General features: G+C 35.6%; 1 protein-coding gene across 2 annotated transcripts in view; it reads left to right on the top strand.

The window, feature by feature from the left end:
* The window catches only part of GRM8 (glutamate metabotropic receptor 8), a 760,483-nt gene that overhangs the window by 457,744 nt on the left and 280,510 nt on the right, over positions 1-22,229 (top strand). The window contains exon 7 of one of the 2 annotated variants that reach the window (XM_079931466.1): positions 11,061-11,261. In XM_079931466.1, coding sequence (XP_079787592.1) covers positions 11,061-11,261 — 201 coding nt within the window. Of the gene's footprint in view, positions 1-11,060; positions 14,271-22,229 lie in introns of those variants that run through there. The other variant, XM_079931465.1, reaches the window with a different exon arrangement.

The following is a 22,229-nucleotide window of genomic DNA, read 5'->3' as shown; positions in this document are numbered from 1 at the left end:
GAAGAAAATGTTGAGCATTAAAAGTGAATTGAGATTTAGGAAGTATACCATGAATAACCAGTTAAAAATCGAATGAAAAAATTCTATTTTATAAGGCTTGAAAACACAAAATATTGAGGTATTACTTAAAAAGAAATGAGCAAGTGACATATATTTCTGAGGATTCCAAAAGAAGATTGGAATAAGTGGAGATCCTATGTCTCCAGATGGGAACACTGAATATTGTAGCTATGTCAAGTCTTCTGCCACTAACTTTAAAAATCGATGCAATTCTAATAAAAGCTTCAATTTCTGAAACTAGTTTAAATAATTCTAAAGTTTATTTGTGAGAATAATCAAGAATTTTAAAAAATAAGAGTACGGATAGAATTTGTGTGAACAGACGGTACAACCTATAGAATTACAATATTTGTGAAAAACGGAGTATTGGCATGTTAAGAGACAAGCAGACTAGAGCAGAAATTTCACATTTATATATCTAATAATGTATGCGTCTGATACGTGTTAAAAGTGACTTTATGTAAATTAATGGGGAAAAGAACGTTCATTCAGTAGTCTGGGAGAATAGGTTCACAATTTAGAAAGCATAAAGTTAGATCCCTACCTTGCACCAAATATCATGTTGGGTATCAGGAGTTAAATGCAAAATCCTGAATCCATTAAGTGAGCTATATATAATACAAGTGCTATAAAAACCATGCTTCCCTACAATACGGGGAAATTCTCACTATAGGTGAAGTGAATATTGTATGTTTTAAAAGTATATACAGAGTTATCTTAATTTTTATAAATAAAGAGGGAAAGAAATGCTGTAAGGCAATAGACCAGCGTGCAAGTAGTGGTTAACAGAGTGGGCCAATAGATATTCTCTATTTTCTTCTTTATATTGGGTTGGCCAAAAAGTTCCTTTGGCTTTTAAGTAAAAATAAAAGACACATTTTTCATTTTCACCAAGAACTTTATTGAACAATGTGTTCACTCTTTTGTTCCAATACCTTCTGCCATTTTTCAGGCAACTTCATAATTCCATCTTCCCAAAACTTTTTATCTTTTTGAGCAAAGAACTGTTCCAGGTGCCTTTTACAGTCTTCCAGGGAATTGAAATTTTTTCCATTAAGGGAATTTTATAAAGACTGAAATAAATGGAAATCTGAAGGTGCAATGTCTGGTGATTACAGCGGATGAGTCAGAACTTCCCAACCAAGCTGTAACAGTTTTTGCCTGGTCATCAAAGAAACGTGCGGTCTTGCTTTATCCTGATGGAAGATTATGCGTTTTCTGTTGACTAATACTGTACAGTTTTCATCCAGTGCTGCTTTTAGTTGGTCTCATTGGGAGCAGTACTTGGAATTAACCGTTTGGTTTTCCGGAAGGAGCTCCTAATAGAGGACTCCCTTCCAATCCCACCATATACACAGCATCACCTTCTTCGGATGAAGACCGGCCTTTGGTTTGGTTGGTGGTGGTTCATTTCACTTGTCCCACGATCTCTTAAGTTCCACATTATTGTGCAGTATCGACTTTTCATCGCCCGTCAAAATCTGTTTCAAAAACGGAGTGTTTTCATTATGTTTAAGTAGAGAATCGCATGCGGAAATACGGTCAAGAAGGTGTTTTTCAATTAACTTATGTTGAACCCAAACATCAACGACATGAATATAACCAAGCTGGTGCAAATGATTTTCAGTGCTTGATTTGGATATTTTGAGTATGGCTATCTCCTGCGTGGTATAATGTTGATTGTTCTCAATTAATGTCTCTGTTTGATCGCTTCCACTTCAACTGGTCTACCTGACATTGTGGAGCATCGTCCAGCGACAAATGTCCAGCACAAAACTTTGCAAACCACTTTTGACATGTTCGATCAGTCATAGCACCTTCTCCGTACACTGCACAAATCTTTTTTTGAGTTTCGGTGGTTTTTTTTTTTTGACATTAGAAACCTTTTTTTGAGTGAGACAAGGCAAACATGGGATGAAAATATTACAGGATGAAGGAAGGCTGAGGAAACCAATGTAATTTCTTTTTCCTCTGTGGAAGAATGAGCCGCCCAAATGATGAACTGAAGCCACTCCAAGATTACTATTTATACTTAAAGCAATGTAAAAAGCAAGGTTTTAACCAAAAAGCCTGTATCTGGCGTTAAAAAAAAAATTACGTCTTTTGGATGGATCGGTTGCATTTTTACCTTCCTTGAAATAATAAAGCATAATATGCCGAAAACATTTCTTTTTTCTTCCATTTTCAGTATTAAAATGGCTACACAAAAATTCACCAATTTTGATAAGGTTTTTTTTTTAAATGCACGCTGATGTGGCAGCTGTCACATACAATCTAACAAAATTGTTTCGAATGAAGTTAAAGACAACTAAGCACTACTAGAGCCGTCTTAGGAAAAAAACGAATGAACTTGTTGGCCAACCCAATACTTTTCCCCTCACATTTCTACAAAGGCTGTGATTTACTTTTGTAACTGGAAAAAAAAATTTTTAAGGCAAATCCTAAGCCGTATCATAGGGTCTGCAATGACAAGTATAACATATTTTGGAATGGAAGGTGGGGCATTAGAAATCCTACCCACTGAAGGGGGAATTTTGAAAGGAAAATTTTAATCCTCCTTCAATGGAGGAACTTTAATATACTTTAAAGAGAAAAGCTGTTCTCTTAACTATGAACTCTACTATTAAGAGTTTTACACACTATTTTCTATCAAAATTTGTCTCTAATGTGTATGATCTAAGATGGTTATGAAGAAAAATGCAACTGTTTGAATTTAATCAACTGCGTTTTCTTTGGGGACCTAGGGATATACCTATGAAATGACTTTCTCTTCTGAACATCTTTCTTTTAAACTGGTAGTTTTGCCTGAAGATACACTCTTAATCTTATTTGCCACTTACCTTAGGTTTTTCAGTGTTTTAAAAGCCCTAGGACATTGCATGGAAAATGTAACTTCTGAAGGGGACGCCTGGCACCTGCCGGGAGCATTTTCCATTTCCTGTCAGGCACAAAGGAGAGAAGTTATTGTGGGCTACTGTAACACTCTTCACTGGTTGATTTACAAGTGTCTCCTGACCTGTCCTCAGGCAGCCAAGAGCCTTCAGTTCTTGGGACTACATTTAAATTACAGAAGAAGATGGAGAGCAGGTGATTTTCAGCGGGAGGACCCTTCTCATTTTCTCTGTTCTGTGTAAATAGGTAAAGCCGAGGCTCAAGCTAGTTGGTTAGTCTGATACATGTATTTACAGGTCCTTGAGAAAGCCTACTATAGAATCTATGAAGCAGGACCTTAGGTGTCGAATTCTCTTTTGAGCTTGATGTTATTTTCCTATAGAAATCCTCTAGATATATAAATGTACACACACTCTCACTCTCCAATGCTAAAATACCCTTTTTAATTTTTATAAATATAAAGTTATAGGCCTTATTAGCTTGGATTTCACTACAAATATCCAATCATCTTGCTTATGAGTTTCAGCCATTTTATGCCAATTTTATCTCAGGTGTGTGGTTGAAATTCACAAACAAAAATTTTCTATGTAGTTCAGGAAAATGCTCAAAATGTTATAGAAATGTATTCCCCCCTTTAGCATTTCAATGTAGATATTGTCATTTGTTAATATTTGTTAGTATTTATTAGTTACTATTTTTGTAAAAATATGTATTATTTTATAATATTCTTTAATCCCTGCTCCACTGCCCTCTTTAAAGTTTCACACACACACACACACACACACACACATACACACACACACAATCTTTATACTTAACTAGGAGACAAACAAGTCATGGATACAATGACTGAACGTTAAACAGGAGTTCGAAGAAGTGAAAGTTAAGCCCGAGCTGGAAGAATCAAAGAAAACTTCAGGAGGAGAGGAAGTGAAGCAGTAAATGGCAGAGGTTTGGGGTCAGGCTTGACTTGACTGTTTCTGCCATAACTGTGTGATATTTGGTAAATGATTCAACTTTTTGAGTCTTAGTTCCGTTATCTTTAAAAAAAAAAAAGAAGATGAAAGGAGTAATAATAATTTACGATCAAAGAGAAGCTATCTGTGAAGAGTCCTGCCCATTTTAATTATTTGTGTCCTCCCTCTTCCCTTTCATGTCTTCATAATTGATTTTCCATAAATGATTCTTTTAACCATTGGATAAAAATAAAAAGATAAATGAAAAACATTTCTCCTTTGTGAGGAACCAGATTCGATATATAGCTCAAGTCTAAGAATAATGAAAATGCAGTGACTCAGTTAATCAGTCAGAGAATTCAAGAAGAAAAATCCAGGCTGACATTTGGTTTTTGTTTTCTTTTTTTGTTGTTGTTAGTGCAGAATTTCCAGGTCTTGGTTACTGGATAGTCCTAGCTGTTTTGGAGAATTGAGTTTAGTGGTATTTGTTCAGTCACACCCTAATGCAATCTTCAAGTGATCTTAGTGTGAGAAGGAAACAGAAATAAAAGAAGCTGCCCTAGAATCTAGAATTTTAGAACTGAAGGGACCCTGATTGATCATCGTGTTCAGTCCTCTAACTTCTACTGAGAAGTAAATAAATGCCAGAGAGATCATGACTTGACCGAGGACAAAATTCAGTTGGTCACCGTGTTAGAACTGGAACGTAGGTCTTTGAATTCTCAAACCACTGGTCTTAAGGCAGTACCGCATAAGGTATTTCACTCCAAGGTGGCATAAATTATTGCAGTGTTATAAATAAATAATCAACCATATCACTGTTATATGATTACTCTAAACATTTGGACCTTTATTCTTTAAATAACTCAACAAATTTATATAAAGTTTATGTTTTGTTAGAGGATACAATACTATAGAATCTTAAACATCAGTCTTTTTAACTGCCATAAATGGAGGCTTCCTGTTCACCTGATTTTCCAAATTCTGTTAGTGGTGCCAATATTCTACTACCTATCCTCAAAACTGCTGAGTTGTTGATTGCCTCCAACTCCTACTCTCATATTTAATTAGGTATCCAAAGACTGTTAATTTGACATCTGAAATATATTTTCTGTCATTCTTTTTCTTTTCCACTGTTTCAACCTATTGCTGCCCTGCCTCCCAACCTGTATCTCTACCTTCAACTTATGTTTGTTTCAATTTACTTTACACATAATTCCCAGAAATAATTTTAAATACCAGTATTGGCTCTCTGTTTCCAACCAAACAATATTTAGTACTTAAACCTAGCATTTAATATGCTCTTTGACTTGATCCGAGCTGTTAAATCGAAAATAAAATGATTAACTATCACTACTGCAGCCGAATTTGAGTTGACATCTTACCTGAAGCTTGGAGGTTGAGAAGGAGACCTCTGGGAAGCAGTGAAGAAAGTTACAGAGTGAACATCTAAGTGAAGTCCCGTGGTTTGAAGATCTCAGGTTATATTCAAGGACCTGAAAGTGGAGAAGAGAGAGGTAGGGTGCTACCAGCAGTTGAGGCTGGAGAGGTGGGGACCCTGTCTTGGAAGTCCCTGCGGGCAACCTTTCCAGTTGAAGAACTAGGCTTGGTGAGGTTCAGGAAAGTGTCCCGGGCCTGTTGAGTTGTGCAACTGGGATTTGAATGCAGGTCTGTCTGACTGGCCCGTCCTCTTCTCCCGTGCCGGCAGCCTCCTTTACTCAGTCTGTCCTTCTGCCTTACAGGGCCCATGTTTTCATCCCTCTGCGGTTTGGGAGGTGCACACATTTCCTTTGCATATCCTAGTGCCTAGGAGATATTCCTGAATTACTGAACACGCTAATCTTTCTTTTCCATCCTCCCTCTACTGTGTCCTTGAACCCAAACCAGTTTAAATTCAGTATAAGATGACTTACGTTTGCTAACCTGATAGCGATTACTTTTTAGTGTGAAGAGCAGTTCTTGGCATCATTCTCAAGCGTGTAAGAATTTTACCCTCTCTGCGTCACTACATACACATGCGGTATCGGGAAAGCTCAATGCAGGGTGTGACAGTCTCATCTCTGGTGTATCAAGGAGTAAGGCAGATGGAGTTTTTGTGGAATTCAGAATGACTTTTCAATTTGGTCCTGTATGCGTAAATGTGTTTATTCATAGCAACTGACAAATTCTCTTCTTCCCTCTTACCATCCTCCTCACAGCAACTGCAAGAAAATGATTGAATTATTTAAAATACTTGCTACATACTTAAGAAAAAGTCAGGGAGGAGCTAAATAAAGAAGTCCTTTTTAACCTACAAATTTAGAGTGTGGGATTATTTCTACTACCTGGTAAGACTGTAGTAAAAAATTCAACCAATTGGATGTTTGCTTTCCTGGGAATGAAAGGACTAATTTGACTTACATTTTTTTCCCACTTAATTGACCACTGTGTTTTAGATCATCACTGCAGTAACATTATAAGTTTTATAATAATTTCAGGAAAAGGAAAATAGCCCCTAGTATCTCAGTTTACAAAACTAAGCTATCTTCTGAGAAATGAGAAATTCTTAGAAAGCAAAGCTCAAAAACTATGTGTCAGTCAAAGAATTTAAAATTCATGTCAGGTTCATCTTAGGAACTCACATTATAAAATATACAGCACTTTGCAAACTTGAGTAGATTTGCTTTTCGCTAAGAAGGAACAAAACCAAAAAAGATACACCCTGATGTGCAGAAGACCTTAACTGAGGTCCATGTGGTATTGCTCGGACCAATAAGAATTTACTGTGTGTTCCAGGGACAGAGATACTGTCAGGGTTTTAGATTTCATTAATGAAAACATAAAACAATCTTGCTATAAGATTTATGAGGCTGACTTCGTCTCCTACCACACAAACTCTTAGCTATATGTTGTTAATTTTAAGCTATGTACTAAAACACATCACAACTTTACAATCAGTGTTTTAAATGGATGGCTGACATACAGGCTTTAAAACAATGTTTAGCACTTTGTAGCAATACAGTAAGGCTAACTTTAGAAACGATAGCATAATGAAATTTTACAGGCAATTAAGTTGATGATTCACTGTCAGCTTCCTAAATTATTCTCTTAGATGATCAAGGGAAGCAGATATAGGAAGTGAGGGGCAAACTCTAGATCCTGTAAAATCTTAAGTGTCATTATGTTTGAAGTTTTAGGAAATAGAAAAATACCTTGTCTAAACAGCCTGAAAAGAAATCAGATAATTTCCTTTTAAATTTAGAAATGGCAATAGTGATCAGTCTTTTAGTTTGTCACCACGTACATACATTGATTTATGAAAAATGTCTTATAGTGTCCATTGACTTGTGTGGCAATAGTTACTAGAGAGCCTTATGAACTTTTACTTTAAAAGAAAACAAAGTTGTATATATTTAACCTTTACTCAAACTAATTGTAGTTTAGAACTAGCAAGGAAATAAATAGTTTGACTAGTGAAAATTTACATATTTTCCTTTAATAAGATGGTGTGGTGTTTCAGAATTAATATAAATCCATTATACATGAAGGTGGAAAAATATTGGGGAGGAATCCAAGGAAGAGTATATCTATTAAGTTGGGGTATCTATATTAAAAGTATATCAGGAAATTGTTGTATATAACTTTATCTCAGTTATTGAATGGTCAGAAATATCTCACAGACTTCTAGGAGGTTGCAGTAGCATTAAAATAAAATCCTGGTATGTCAAATTCAGGACATTTGGGGATAGAGTAAATTTAAAAATATAAAATATTCATACACATCTGGCTTGTCCATATATCCCATGGATTGTGGAAAATTTCCAAATGCCTTAAGTTCTCATGGTCATTACTTTCTTTGAATCAATTTGGCTTTGGCATTTTCTGCCAATCCTATGCCTGCTGACCATACTCCTTTAGTAATGGAGATGTGGAATTCCTCTTTTTTCTTTAAAGAGTGTGTGTGTGTGTGTGTTTGCATGTGAGCATGCTGCAGAAGAGTTTACAGAGCAGCAATACAATCAACATAACCTGGAATATGAGTGCTATAGATTGAATGCTTGTGTTCCCCCCCACCACCATATTCCTATGTTGAAACCCTACTCCCTAATATGATGGTATTAGAGGTGGGCCTTTGGGAGGTAACTAGGATCAGATACTGTCTTGAGGGTAGAGCCCTCATGAATGAGATTAGTGCCCTTCTAAGAGTCATAAGAGAGCTTGCTTCCTCTCTGCGTTCTGCCAATTGAGGATGTAAGAAAACAGCCACCTGCAGCCCAGAAGAGAGCCTTCACCAGAACCTGTCCATGCTGGCATCCTGAGCCTGGAAGTCCAGACTCAGAGCTCTGAGAAATAAATTCCTGCCACCCGGTCTGTGGCACTTTGTTATAGTGGCCCAAACTGACTAAGACAGTTAGATATCTATGACAGTTCTATCTAAGACAGTGTCTATCTAAGACAGATATCTAAGACAGTTAGATATCTATGTTTTGAAATTACAGAGTATTCATGTCCTCAAGTTGGGAGATTCTGATTCATTAAGTCTGGATGGCACTGCAGAATCTGTACTTAAGAAGATAACTAAGATGGGAACAACTGCTCTGGGATGCCTAGTCTTCCTTTTCAGTTATCAAGTTCAGTGATGCAAAATAAATGAAACACAAGGATCTCTTCATATAGACCTAGGGACCTACCCTCAGTGTAGTTATTTCAGTCTTTTATCATTAAGTTTCCCTCACCATTTGCCTCCTTGTTCATAAGAAACCATGCTGGTCTGCCCAGGACTGTCCAGGTTGTGATCCTACATCCTGAAAAACTCCTCAGTCCTGGACTAACCAGAGCCATTTGTCACCAGATAAGGTCTTTAAAGATATAACTGAATGTTGTTGGTTTCTGTGACCATTCATCAGTATTTATTTATGAATTGTCTATTTTGTGGTTAAAACTATGGAAAGCTGAAAGTGCTGCTTCCATAGGTTACTTGGTGATGTTCTGCACATACACAGTACTGTCCTAGGGTCCCCATATCCGCATGGATCTTAGCTTACTTAGATCACTCAACTAAGGCAGGTTGAAAGAGACAGTATACCTTTTGGCACCTCAAAGAGGTTCTTTGTTAGAAATGCCTTCTCTCTTTGTGTTCCTAAGCCTGCCAAATCCTCAATAGGAGGTTTTAAGAAAATAATAATGTAATTCCCTACAATGATAGCCTGGTTTTGGATCTTATGAGTTTGATATGGAAGGAGACTAAATAGAAATATGGCATGCAATTGGAAATGTGGGTTGGAAGTTAGGTGACAGTAAAGTCCAGAAAGCTAGATTCCACAATGAATTAAATTGATGCTATAAGTTGATCTAATGTTTTGGACTCTATAATTAAAACTTTGGATTCCAGTTTCTATTTCTAGACCCTACCAATAGTAATAGTTGAGAATGAATGGATTCTGAGGTTGGGAAAAATAAAAGAGGACTCAATCTTGGGGAATGGAATGTTGAGTCATCAAAAAAGTCTGAAAAGGTGTGTTGAAAAGGGAGGAGCAGAATTTAGCATCACAAAAGACTGCAGGGAGTAGAGCACCAACAAGCAGCATTTAAAGGGTCTGAGTGGAACAAGTGATTGAGACCAGAGGAAAAAAGGTTCAATGATCTGATTAATGAAAATGAATGAATTAACCACTACATTTGTCTAGAAGAAAGTCACTGGTTTTTTCAGAGTGTAAAAACCCAAATATAAGACAACCATCTTAATTCACATCTCTAAATTTAGAGGAAATATGCATTTTTGTGAAGAAAGGAAATATTTGTTGAACTTAAAGACTTTTATTAAAGTTTACTAACTGACATTTATGGGAAGATTTAAAGTGCTTGCTTTTGGTCTCTCCCAGTGGTACCAGATGTATAAAGTTTGTGGGAATGTGGAAATGATAGATCCTTTTCGATCTCCTTAGTAAGTCCTCAATGTCCTATCTGTCGTTTTTTTTTCCTCGCGTGTCCAACATTCTTGCCATCTACCCCATTTTCCTGGAGATTGAGAGAATATTGGATTTCAATATCTGAGACCTGGCAGTGGTTCCTGTGTCTGCATTGTGTGTCCTAAGTGAATTTCACCTCCACAAACTGAGTTTCCTCATCCTCAAAATGAGAATGTTGGATTATAACTAATTATACACCATCTAACTTTTAACATCAATTTTATCTTCCATTTTTAATTCTGTGTTTCTGTTACATGTTAAATGATAAAGGCCAAGCTAAAGGTAATCTCCAATGCCAGTTCTCAGCCCTAAATATACCTAAAAACAGGTACAATTATTCTGAATGACATTCATTTTGAGAGCTCTACATCTTTTATCTAATGTACAGCAAGATGACTATAGGTAACAACACAGTGTTGTATACTTGAAAGTTTCTAAGCGATTGGATCTTAAAAGTTCTCACCACAAGGAATAAAAAAGGCAACTATGTGAGGTGGAGGATATGTTAACTAACCTTATGGCGGTAATCATTTCACAATATGTATGTGTATTAAATCATCGTGTTGTATTTATTAAACTTACAGTGTTATATGTCAGTTATATATCAGTAAGCTGGAAAAAATTAAACAATAGAAACAAGTAAAAAGTTGAGTTCAAGAAGAAAATAAATTGAATGATTCTTCTAAAGATAAGCAGTTCATTTAAGGAAATACTGTCATTTACTATTTACAAAAAGAGCTCCCAAACAGAGCACATTCTAAACAAGGACAGACGTGGGGTGGAGGGGGAGATCTTACTTTGGGCCACTTATTAAGTGATGCCGTTGGAGCTAAGGTGGATGAGAAGAACAACAGTGTACACATTTTACTTAAAAGATCAACGCACTACCAAAATGCTAGGTAATTACCAGCATGTACAGTATAATAGAGCTCATAAGGTAGAAATGAAGATAATGAAACTATATGTCTTTTATTTACTTTATATCATTTTGTTGCTAATAAAATAGTTTCTATTCTTTCACAATAAAAAATTCAATACCCAGTTTAAAAACCTGACTCAGTAAGTATAGGACTAAAATAATCAGGAGTAAAATCAAATAGTTTTGTCTCATTTCTGTGTGCCTCCAATGATGAAAATCTTAGCCCTCATGCCAAATTTTTAGTGAAATCTAACCCCAGTTGATGGTTTCCCTTTTCTTTCACAGGCCTGGAGCGAATTGCTCGGGATTCATCTTACGAACAGGAAGGAAAGGTCCAGTTTGTAATTGATGCTGTGTATTCCATGGCTTACGCCCTGCACAATATGCACAAAGATCTCTGCCCTGGATACATTGGCCTTTGCCCACGAATGAGTACCATTGATGGGAAAGAACTACTCGGTTATATTCGGGCTGTAAATTTTAATGGTAAGTCACAACTTTTTTTTTTAAATCTAAATACTTTAGAAGGGACAGGGTGTGTTTTTTTCCCCTATATATAGAGTATACTCAAGCAGAGTGGAAAGTACAGGATTAGAAGCTGTTCCCCTTTTAATCAGAAGTGTGAGTTTTTTCCACCTGCTTTTAAATCTCAACCATATTTTTTTTGGTGCTACCATTAATCTGCTGAAAGAAGCAGAAGTTAAAAATAAGCCTCTATCAATCAAAATATCACTATTTCAGAAGTAACTTAGGAGACTCATTTGGAGCCACTGACAACAGATCAGATTTCTTTGAAAATGTTTTGTTAATGCCGTTATTAAAGAAGGAATTGTAGACATTTTGTTTTGAAACCTATTTTAAGCATTTTAAACAGTAAGATGACTTGAGGAGAGTGGATGATTTGGAGTTGCTGTATATTTTTACATTCTAAGAGTGCCGTGTTAAGTTTCTGCATCTTCTTTTTCATTGTATTTCTTTCAATGATTGGGTCAGTTTGAAGCAGTGAGCTGCATCGTGTAAGGCAGAACTACATACAATCAAGTGTAGATGAGATTTGCCTACTGCAGAAGCAGAAATGCTGCTTCTGTGAGCGTCACAAGAAATTGGTACAGAGTCCGCTGGATTCATAGTGTTCGGCTGAGAATAGCCAAATTGCCTGTCTCAAGTGATGGAACTATTGAATTCTGCTGTTCTTTCATGAAAGCTGTAATGGTTGCTGCCCATGACTTTGACCGTTATTTTCAAATGAAATGATAGAATGCTCTGAGCTGTCTAATTCTTTCTGTTTGGCTGTAATCCACACAATGGACATGCCTCCAAGCAGGACGCATGGCGCTGCACTGTCCATCATAATACACTCCAGTGACCTCAGCTGCCAGCCTCTCTCAAAACACAAGGTCATCTTCAATTTAGAATTCAAGTGGAAACTTCTTCTTTTGCTTTGTTCAGGCAACATGAGACACAATTTGGTTTACATTCGTATCCTCTTGAATTTCACCAGAATTTTGGTGAAACATTACATAACATAGTTCCTTTTGTTAAGAATATAAATAGTAAGGGGAATTTGAAAATAATTTTCTTACAATTATTAAGTGGAGCGAAAGAGGAGTGTTACAATACAAGTGTTACAATACAATACGTATTTACCCTAACATGACGTTGGGGAGCACTTTATTTATCCAAATTGCTAAGAAGTGGGAAGAGGAATGCAAATGAATATATTTTTTCATTAACTGAAGCTCATCTCCAGAAGACAGGGAAGTCTTTTAAAGAAACACTGGATTAAAGTATTCTAAAGTTGAATTATCAATTTCTCTCTTAACCATAGACCTAACCCTTCCTTGATGACTTTAATTATTATACTATACTGTAATATAATGATGCTGTTAAAGACTACTGAAAAAGTCATACTGTCTCATGATTATTAAGACAATTTGCCTCTAGAGTCCAATGATTTTTGAGTTCTTCTGACCACTTTTTATAGTTATATTCCCCTTCTACATTATCAGACTACTGTTGCTGTGATTGTTTTTTGGACTGATCCCTTCCATAATTTGCTTTTTTCAATCTACCACGGACACAGAAACGCACATAAAATTTCATTAACTTAGTCAAGAGATATTTATTGAGCACATAGGATGTGGTAAGCATTATGATAGGTACTAAAGATATATTACTGTTAAAAAGAGTCAAAACAGACATGTTTCTTGGGGAACTTAGATATCAATCAAATAAGCACACAAAGGTGTAATCATATAATCCGCAATGAGTATTGAAAGAAGAGGTGTGTTGGACTAAAAGTTTATAATAGGGAAATATGTCCCTATTCTAGGGAGTTAGAGACAGCTGGAATCTGGAGATGAGGGTCAGAGACAAGGGTAAAGCACTAGACAGGACCAGATAGATCCTGAGATGTCTTACAGGTCATTCTTAAGATTTGTTCTTCATCTTGAAAGCAGTAGGAACCCACTGAAGCATAATAGAACTGTGTCTGATACAAGAGTAAGTGTACTCTGGATGAGGATCATGGAAAATACATGAATTTTAGTGTATGAACTTAAAAGAGAATCTCTCTGAACTCCTTGGAGATTTATTTTGCAAATAGCTTGAAATTTTTCTGTGTCCCAGTAGCTGGTAATAATAGTATGGTTATAATAATAGGGTAGGGGACCTGAGCATAAGCAGGTTATCATGGGATATATAATTTGCTTTTCAGTAATTTTCAGGATGTTTATCAGTTTTTTGATTTCATTATTGGCTTACTGTTAGTATTCATCTATTATTAATACCTTGCCTGCTTCTGATAAAAAAAGGCACATAGGGCTATTCAAGTAGAAGTACACCATCAAAACCATTGAAGGGGGAAGAAACAAATTTGGTAACCAGAATGAAGGACTACGTTAAGTTCTGAGCTTCCTAAGTGCTAAGATATAAGGGGACATTCAATGGAGTATATGTTGCATTACATGAGAGAAGCAAACTTACCTATTTCTAAGGAGAGAATGAATTTTCTTACAGCCTAATAAGCAATGTTATTTAACAAAATTTTACTTGGGAATCTGGAGGGAAACAAAGGCCTGCCTTTTAGGATTACTTTTATTGCTACCATTTGAACAAAATGCTGTTTCTATAAATTTTTTAAATGCAAAGATTTATCAAAAGAAAAACATAAAAAAAAGAGTTCAGATTTTTCAGGTACTTAAGCAACAATGTCAATTCCTTACTCTGGTGTGTTCTATAGGCAATAAAATATTAACACTGTACATCTTGTATAGGATCAAAGATTTTTCTGTTGCCGTGAGAACCTTATGCATCATAAAGAAAAAGTGTTGGACAGAATTCCAGAGATGTCTCCTTACTTTCTCTATAGTTGAGCAGGGCAGTGTAGGCACAGCGGCATTACTAATCAGGGTTGTTTGACTGTAGGTAACAGAAACCAACTTAAGCTTGCTTTAAGCTAAAAGGAACGATTTATGAGGGTGTGTCAAGAAACCCCATGGCAGACTATAGAAAGGTCTAAGAAAAGGAGTGGTTATAAGTACTAAAACCTCTCAGAAATCCAAATATCCCTCTGTCTGCTTTGTTTGGTTCTCTTTATATTGGTTTTCTCTACGTCTAGGTCCACAGGGTAGGTAGCAGGAGACCGTCTACATTTCTAGAATTTAGTTGCTGTTTGTTCAGGATATGTGCTAAGATTAACATATATGTATTTTAGGTCCCAGTTCTAACTTCTTGGAAACTTGAATCTCATTAGCTAAACTTAGGTTGGATGTCAGACCTGTTCCAAATTATCAGTAGCAAGGATCGGGTAAGTACAAACTTAGCTGTCATGAGGCACTCCCAGCGGGTGAAAGCGACATGGGTGAAAGGGACATTTAGGAAGCTTCTATCATTGACTTAGGGGGAAAGTTTAAACAAAGTGAGCAGAGAGGTGAAAACCTGAGAAAGGGGTGATGCCGTGGTCTCTGAATCTCTTTGCTTCTCTCAGTGGGTGAATTTTTGTTAGGCTAGAGGACACAATTAAAATCATATAGAATTTGTGGGAATCTGAGAGAGGAATCAATTTTGGAATTATTTAATGCAAACAAACCTTCATGCTGTGATTGAATTCCCTGAATGAAGCAGCTTCCCTAAAATCACAGTGAGGTAGTGGTCTAACCATTTCAATGCTCAATATTCTAAGAAACATACCTAAACACTTGCCTGATTACAGAGACTGATATAGAGATGGAATTTAGCAGCACTTCCTTTTCTTTAGAAACCTTATTGATTTTAGGGACTTACTGCAAATTTTCCAAATATCCAATTTTGAGAGTCTCTGAACACTGCAGACGGTTTTAAAGCAAATTTCTTCACGTAAAGTACCTTTAAGCTATCTAAAAGAAATAAATACTGCTTAATATTAGGAAGTGCATTACAAATTCACTAAGAAGTCAAATAAGACAATGAAAAATATAAGATTCTGTAAAAGCATTTGATTAAAATATAACCCTCATTTCTGTTACAAGTACAAAACAAACTAGAAATGGAATAAATGTTTAACGTGATAAGCACATCTCTCTCAGCCTATGGCTGGTTATATATTTATAGTTATTCCTATTACAGAGCTGGATTAGTCCTATTAGCACTATTATTAATATTCTATAAATTTTAACCAATGTGATAAAACAACAAACAAAAATAAGAGATTACTACTAAAAAGGAAAAAGTGTTATGGTTATTTTCAAATGATTTGATCTCAAGACAATAAATTGAAAACTAGGAGTACTTACTTTAAGATGATCAAATATAAAATTAATATTAAAACATTAAGAACTTTCCTACATACAATGTTAGAAATCATTGACAATTATGGGAAATGAGACTCTTTTCTTTGCAAAAATATATAGAAAATATCTTTGAATAAATTGAGCCAAAAAATATTAAAGACATATGAAGACAACTTTATTGAGAGACATCCCTTGTTTGTAGACAGAAAAACTAATTAGAGGAAACATGTTAATCTTTTCTGAATTAATCTGTATTCAGGCTTAGTATAGTTCCAACCAAAATGACAAAGGAGTATTTTCTGGAATTTGAAATAATATTTAAAATTTTAATTGTGAGAATAAATGAGTAAAAGTAACTAAAATGATTTTGAAGAAAAAATATTCCTACCAAACAGTTAACATTTAAGCATAACGTTAATCTATAATAATCAATCCAGCATGGAACTATTACCAGAACAGACATATGGTAAATAGAACCAGATAGAAATAGCCAGAAATATCAATATATAATAATAAATAAATCAGTTTGTACATGTATTTGTATATACACACATATGAACTTATGATGTGATAAAGATGAGTTAGAACTCAGTGGGAAAGGAATTTTATTCATTGATTATCAATTTACAGTAAAATCAAGTGATCATGATTTCTCCCTATAAGAGAGTATAATCCACTTGGAATTTATTTTAGAGTTAGGTGAAAAGGAGAAGCAAAAAAAAAAAAAAAGAAAATATAGAAGATAGAAGATGGTTCATCTTTTAGATGGAAGGATTATACTAAAATATTCTAAACACTGAGGTCTCTTCCAGCTCTATATTCACTGCAGATTATTTTAAAGATAAAGGTATATTTTTAAAACATAGATGCCTATCAGTGTTCTTACTGTTTTTTTTTTTAGTTGTTTATTTTTATTTTTTATGAATCATTCCTTTAGCCCACATACATTTTATTGAGAATCTTACAAAGTATCTAATAAAAGGGCTCTTTGCCAGGCATCAAAAATACAAAGATTAATAAAATGTGGTTCTATGAGTTTTCAAATGTCATAGCTTAACAGAGGAGAGACACAAACACGTTACCAACAATAATTCAATTTGATAAGTGATATGATAGAGGCATGGGCATGGCATGTACAAACCCAACATAAGGCTGAGATTAGGAAACTGCATAAGGGAGGCTCAAAGAATACAACACAGAACAGGTGACATCTGATTTAAATTACAAATAGAAAGTGACATTTCTTTAGGTGGACAAGATGAGAAAAACTATTCATGGCAGACAAAACAGTTTAATAGTAGATGGAAGACAGGCAAGAGTATGCGTTCTGAGAAAGTGAGCATCCACGGTGTAAGAATTCAAAGGAGTGACGTGGGAGCAGCCTGGAGATGAGACCAGCAACGTGAACTTGGGCCTGGCTAGAAATCCCTGCCAAACTCTGATGTTTGACTGTGACACAGGGAACTGAAGCTTTCTGAGCAGGACAGTGAAGTGCTAGGATTTGTGTTTTAGAAAAATAACTATGGCAGCAATTTGCAGACAGGAGGGAGAGACTGAAGACAGGGATGACAAGTTAAGAGACGGTTCCAATCATCTCCAGGAGAGAAGAGTGCCTGAAATGGGAAAATGAAAGTACAAATGGAATGTAAAGAAGTGAAAGAGGGAGGAGGAGAACAAAGAATCATTTCAGTGCTGGCTCTGTTCTAGACACTGTGCTTTGATTAGAAGCCAGAAGGTTTTGAGACATATCTTTACTTCCCCAAATGATCTTTCTTTGTAACTGTTTGTGACCATCCCATTCCTAGAGCTAATTCATTATTTTCGTGTGTGCATAAATCATTTTTATTGAGTGTTTTCATTTTTTTAATTTTTTTTGGAGTATAGTTGCTTTGCAGTGTTGTGTTAGTTTCTGCTGTACAGCAAAGTGAATCAGTGATATATATACACATATCTACTCTGTTTTAGATTCCCTTCCCACTTAGGTCACCACAGAGTCCTGAGGAGAATGTTTTAGCATATATACCATTGATGAAATTGACTTGACACTACTTTGTTTTATCCCCCTTTATAAGTAGAAAATGAGACATAAAATGCCAATATACGGAAAAACTGACATCAAATGTCAACTGTAGAATTTATGAGGCATAATATCCTTGTGACTAGATATTACTTATTTGGTAAATAGAGATGAAGCAAAGTCAAATGTGATGAAGCGGTTCTGTGTTAACCTTAAAGATAAATATTCTTTTTGATAATTACCGTATGTGAAATAAAATTTAGAAAATCATTATTAATAATTTGGAAGTACATTATATAATTTATGCTTGATGATAGAGGTTTGCAAGTCATGAAGTAATTCCTGGAAATATTTTTATATTTAAAAGAAAGTGAACGGCATGTGTAGCGATATTGAATTTGTAGAGATAAATAAACAGACTGATTTGAATTAGGTAATATTTCAGTTTCTGATTAAGGAAACTTCAGGTTGCTTATAAAATATCAATCCTACAAATGAAGCCATCATGAAATTTAGCAGCATAATTATACCGGTCTCTTGTTTTCTGAGTAAGTTGATAAACTGTGGGAGTTTTTTTTTTTTTAATCTTTATTGGAGTATAATTGCTTTACAATGTTGTGTTAGTTTCTGCTCTATAACAAAGTGAATCAGCTATATGTATACATATATCCCCATATCCCCTCCCTCTTGCATATCCCTCCCCCCCAACCTATCCCACCCCTCTAGGTGGACACAAAGCACTGAGCTGATCTCCCTGTGCTATGCGGCTGCTTCCCACTAGCTATCTGTTTTACATTTGGTAGTGTATATATGTCAATGCTACTCTCTCACTTCGTCCCAGCTTACCCTTCCCCCTCCCCTTGTCCTCAAGTCCATTCTCTACATCTGCATCTTTATTCCTGTCCTGCCCCTAGGTTCATTAGAACCTTTGTTTTTTAGATTCCATATGTATGTATTAGCATACAGTATTTGTTTTTCTCTTTCTGACTTACTTTACTCTGTATGACAGACTCTAGGTCAGTCTACCTCACTACAAATAACTCAATTTCCTTTCCTTTTATGGCTGAGTAATATTCCATTGTATACATGTGCCACATCTTCTTCATCCATTCATCTGTCAATGGACACTCAGGTTGCTTCCATGTCCTGGCTATTGTAAATAGAGCCTGCAATGAACATTGTGGTACATGACTCTTTTTGAATTATGCTTTTCTCAGGGTATATGCCCAGCTGTGGGATTGCTGGGTCATATGGTAGTTCTATTTTTAGTTTTTTAAGGAACCTCCATACTGTTCTAAGTTTAATTTTATAGTCATGAAGAACAAGGGCTTTCACTTCCTCCCTTAATATATAAAGACTTATGTGTGGACCAAGACGGAGCCAGCATCCTTCGAAGCTTCAGGCAAATCAGTGGAGTTGCCTTGGTTCTTCCTTGGATCCCACTCAACTTCACCCACTGCACTGGGTTTCTTTTACTCCTTCTTTATTCTTGTAATTCATGAACTTCATCATGTGCCAAAAATTAGGGATAAATGATAAGCAAACCCCAGAAACAGATGGGGTGCCATAGGCTCACTAACTGTGGGTTAAGTGTGGGCATTGGGTTCAAACCGGGGATGCAGCAGTGAGCCTTGGATGAAGGATGGGGACAGAAATGAAGGAGCAGAGAGGATCTGAGGTGGTGGGGAGTTTCTGCAGGAGTTCACATTTAATGTTTTGTATTTGTCATAGTGATCAGAAACCCAGACTTTATACTCAGAGTTTGAATCCAGTTTCAGCACTCACTACTTTGTGATCTTGGTCAGGTAACAAAACCTCTTTAAGTCTTTGTTTCCTCATCTGTACAATGGGGATGTTAATAGTATATACATTTTAGAGTTCCTGTGAAATCTAAATATAAGGTGATAATGTATAGAAAGTACTTAATAAGTGATGTACTGTATTATATGTGGAGGATATTTTATCCATAGAGAATTAATGAAGTTAGTACTTGGATCACCTTATGAAGGTGATGAGATGAGTGGGATGGGACTGAGAGCTTGAAAACAAGACACAAGTTGGAAAAGATGCTTCTTCCAGGGCACCAATCAACAAGGTTTCCCCAGCAGTGTCAGCTTCTTAGATGAAGGAACAGAAACGTGAATATTTTCACAACCTTCTCAAAGTACATGGCAAAGTATATTGATATTGGCATCTGATGAGTCTAGTGTAGATCAAATGGGGCTCATTCTCTCCCTGTTTCTTCTGTTTCCTTCAAAATTATGTACTTTTTTAATGAAAGAAAGTATTTGTTAGAATAGCTCCCATGTTATTAAGGGTAATTATTTTCTAGTGATATTTTGCTTCAGAAAGAAGCTACCCGAAAATTATAATGGAGACTTGATTATTATTCTCTTTAAGGTTATTAACTCTTATAATTACATTAAAGTTTAATCAAGAAGTTAGTTTGAAAGTGAAGGATATGAATGAGAAAATTATTTTTAATTCAGGTGCCTAATTGTTACACTTTGGGGATTTGGGTTTTGAATGTATTAAATTTGGTCTTTTGAATGTATTAAAAAAACATGACTATAAAATAACTTTTCTTTTGAACCATATAAACACCTTTGTAGCTAAGTTAAGGGAAAATTATCAAATATAATTTTTAAAAATACTTAGAGTGTATTTATAGCATTTATTTGTATATGTCATATACATCCATTCAACAAACATTTATGGAACGTTTGTTATGTACCTGAACTGTGCTATTTGTATTTTGTCCCTCTTCCAGTTCTCACTTCTCCTTTTTCTTACTTCATATTCCTTTAGATATTAAACTTCTTTTCCTCTTCTTTTGTCCTCTTTTCTTGCCCAGTGTTTCTCCACTTGCTCTTGTGATCATTCAGTAATCAAGATAGCAGCAGTGGGTAAGCGTATGAGCTTTTGAGTTGAAACAGAGATGAACTAAAGTTGTAACTCTCGCACTTAGGTGAAGAGACCTTGGATAAGCCACTTAAATTTTATAAACCTCTATGTTCTCACCTTTGCATGGGAGTAATAATCATACCTACCTTGTAGTGTTATTATGAGCATTTAATGAGATAATTCACAACTCCTGGCAATTGTGAATAATCAATGAATGACAACTATTATTTTTTCCTCTACCCCATGACAAGAGTAAATCTTCTGCATATGTTTACTGGATTTCAAACATACACACATAAATACCCCCCTAAATACACACTCATTCACATACGTTCCCTTACACACCTTAGATTCCAAAGCATCTGATAAATTTCTTAAAATCAGTAACACTGTGTTGTCTGAAATTAACTTCTTATTTCTTCAAGGCTTAACTCATCTATTCTCAAGGTTGAATAGGCTTTTTTTTCACTTTTTCTCTCTTCTCTTTTAATCACCTTCTGAGCCCTTCATTTTTTATTAGCACTTTAGGGTGAGATATAGGAATAAGAGAACGTAAAGCCCATTCTAATCCATTTTGCCTTGAGTAAAATGACCTGATAGGTAAAGAGATGGAGGCTGCTGCTTGAAATAGTGTTCACGGAATGTGTACGGGAGTATCATACACCTACTGTGTTAAGAAACTTGTTGGAAACTCACTTAGACATGGGCTATAAAAGAGACATCTATGACTTGTGCAAAAAATTTAGCTGAAGGTCATTGTTTGCAACCGGCTGAACTAGAGGAAACTGTCATACCAGTGCACAGCCCACTTGAGTTGTCCATGCCCACAGAACAGAGAAAAGTGGACTCCGCATGATAGAATTCTTTAATAGCCGTAAGCCCTATCATTTAAAAAAGTAATTCAAATGAAAATGACAATGCACATTTTGGCAGACAAAAGGGATGTGGTACGAGTCTCCCAGAAGGATATTTATCAATTCCTACCTTACTTGTAATCCTTAATCCTGCTTAAGAAAGCTCTAACTTTCCTCCGATCTTATGTTTTTCTTTGCCGGCTGTCTAGGTTATATAGACGTCCCTATGATTTATATTAGCTCACTGAGAAATTCTAACCCGTTTAACAATACAGCCAAAAGGCCATTCCTCCCAGCTCCTTTAAGCTCTCTTAACTTCCTTTTCATTCTTCCCTGTCCTTATATAAACCACAGGCTTATGTAAGAATGTATATGCCCTCATCTCAATTCCCTCTTTACTTCAGTCAAAACATCATGAAATGAAGAACCATGTTTATGGCCTTTTTTTGACTTTTAAAAAAGTATAACATATATATAGAAAAGTGCAATAAGTCTACAGCTCCATGAATTTTTACAAACTGAAAACACCTAACTCAGTATTCAGAACAGCCAATCAAACCCCCAAATCCCCAACTGGCACCTCAAAACCTTACTGTGCTCTTCCAGTCAGTATACATCTCTCTAGGAAGTCACTGTCCTAGCGCTGAACAACACAGACTAGGGTTGCCAGCTTTTGTGCTCATATAAATGAAATTACATAATCTGTACTCATTTATGCCTGGCTTCATTTCGCTGTAATTTTTGATAAAGAGGAAGGAAAGCACATTCCCACCATTATCTCTCTCTATTACCATAAGATTCAATTATTTAATTTACTTTATTACATATTAAGAATTTAATTTTTAAAGCCTAATGAATTATTTTATGAAATAATAACATTTAATATCTATTAATGAGGTTTAAAATATAT

This window comes from Stenella coeruleoalba, assembly GCF_951394435.1.
Source record: "Stenella coeruleoalba genome assembly, chromosome: 9".
NCBI lineage: Eukaryota > Metazoa > Chordata > Mammalia > Artiodactyla > Delphinidae > Stenella > Stenella coeruleoalba.
This window is presented reverse-complemented; position numbering and strand designations above follow the sequence as displayed.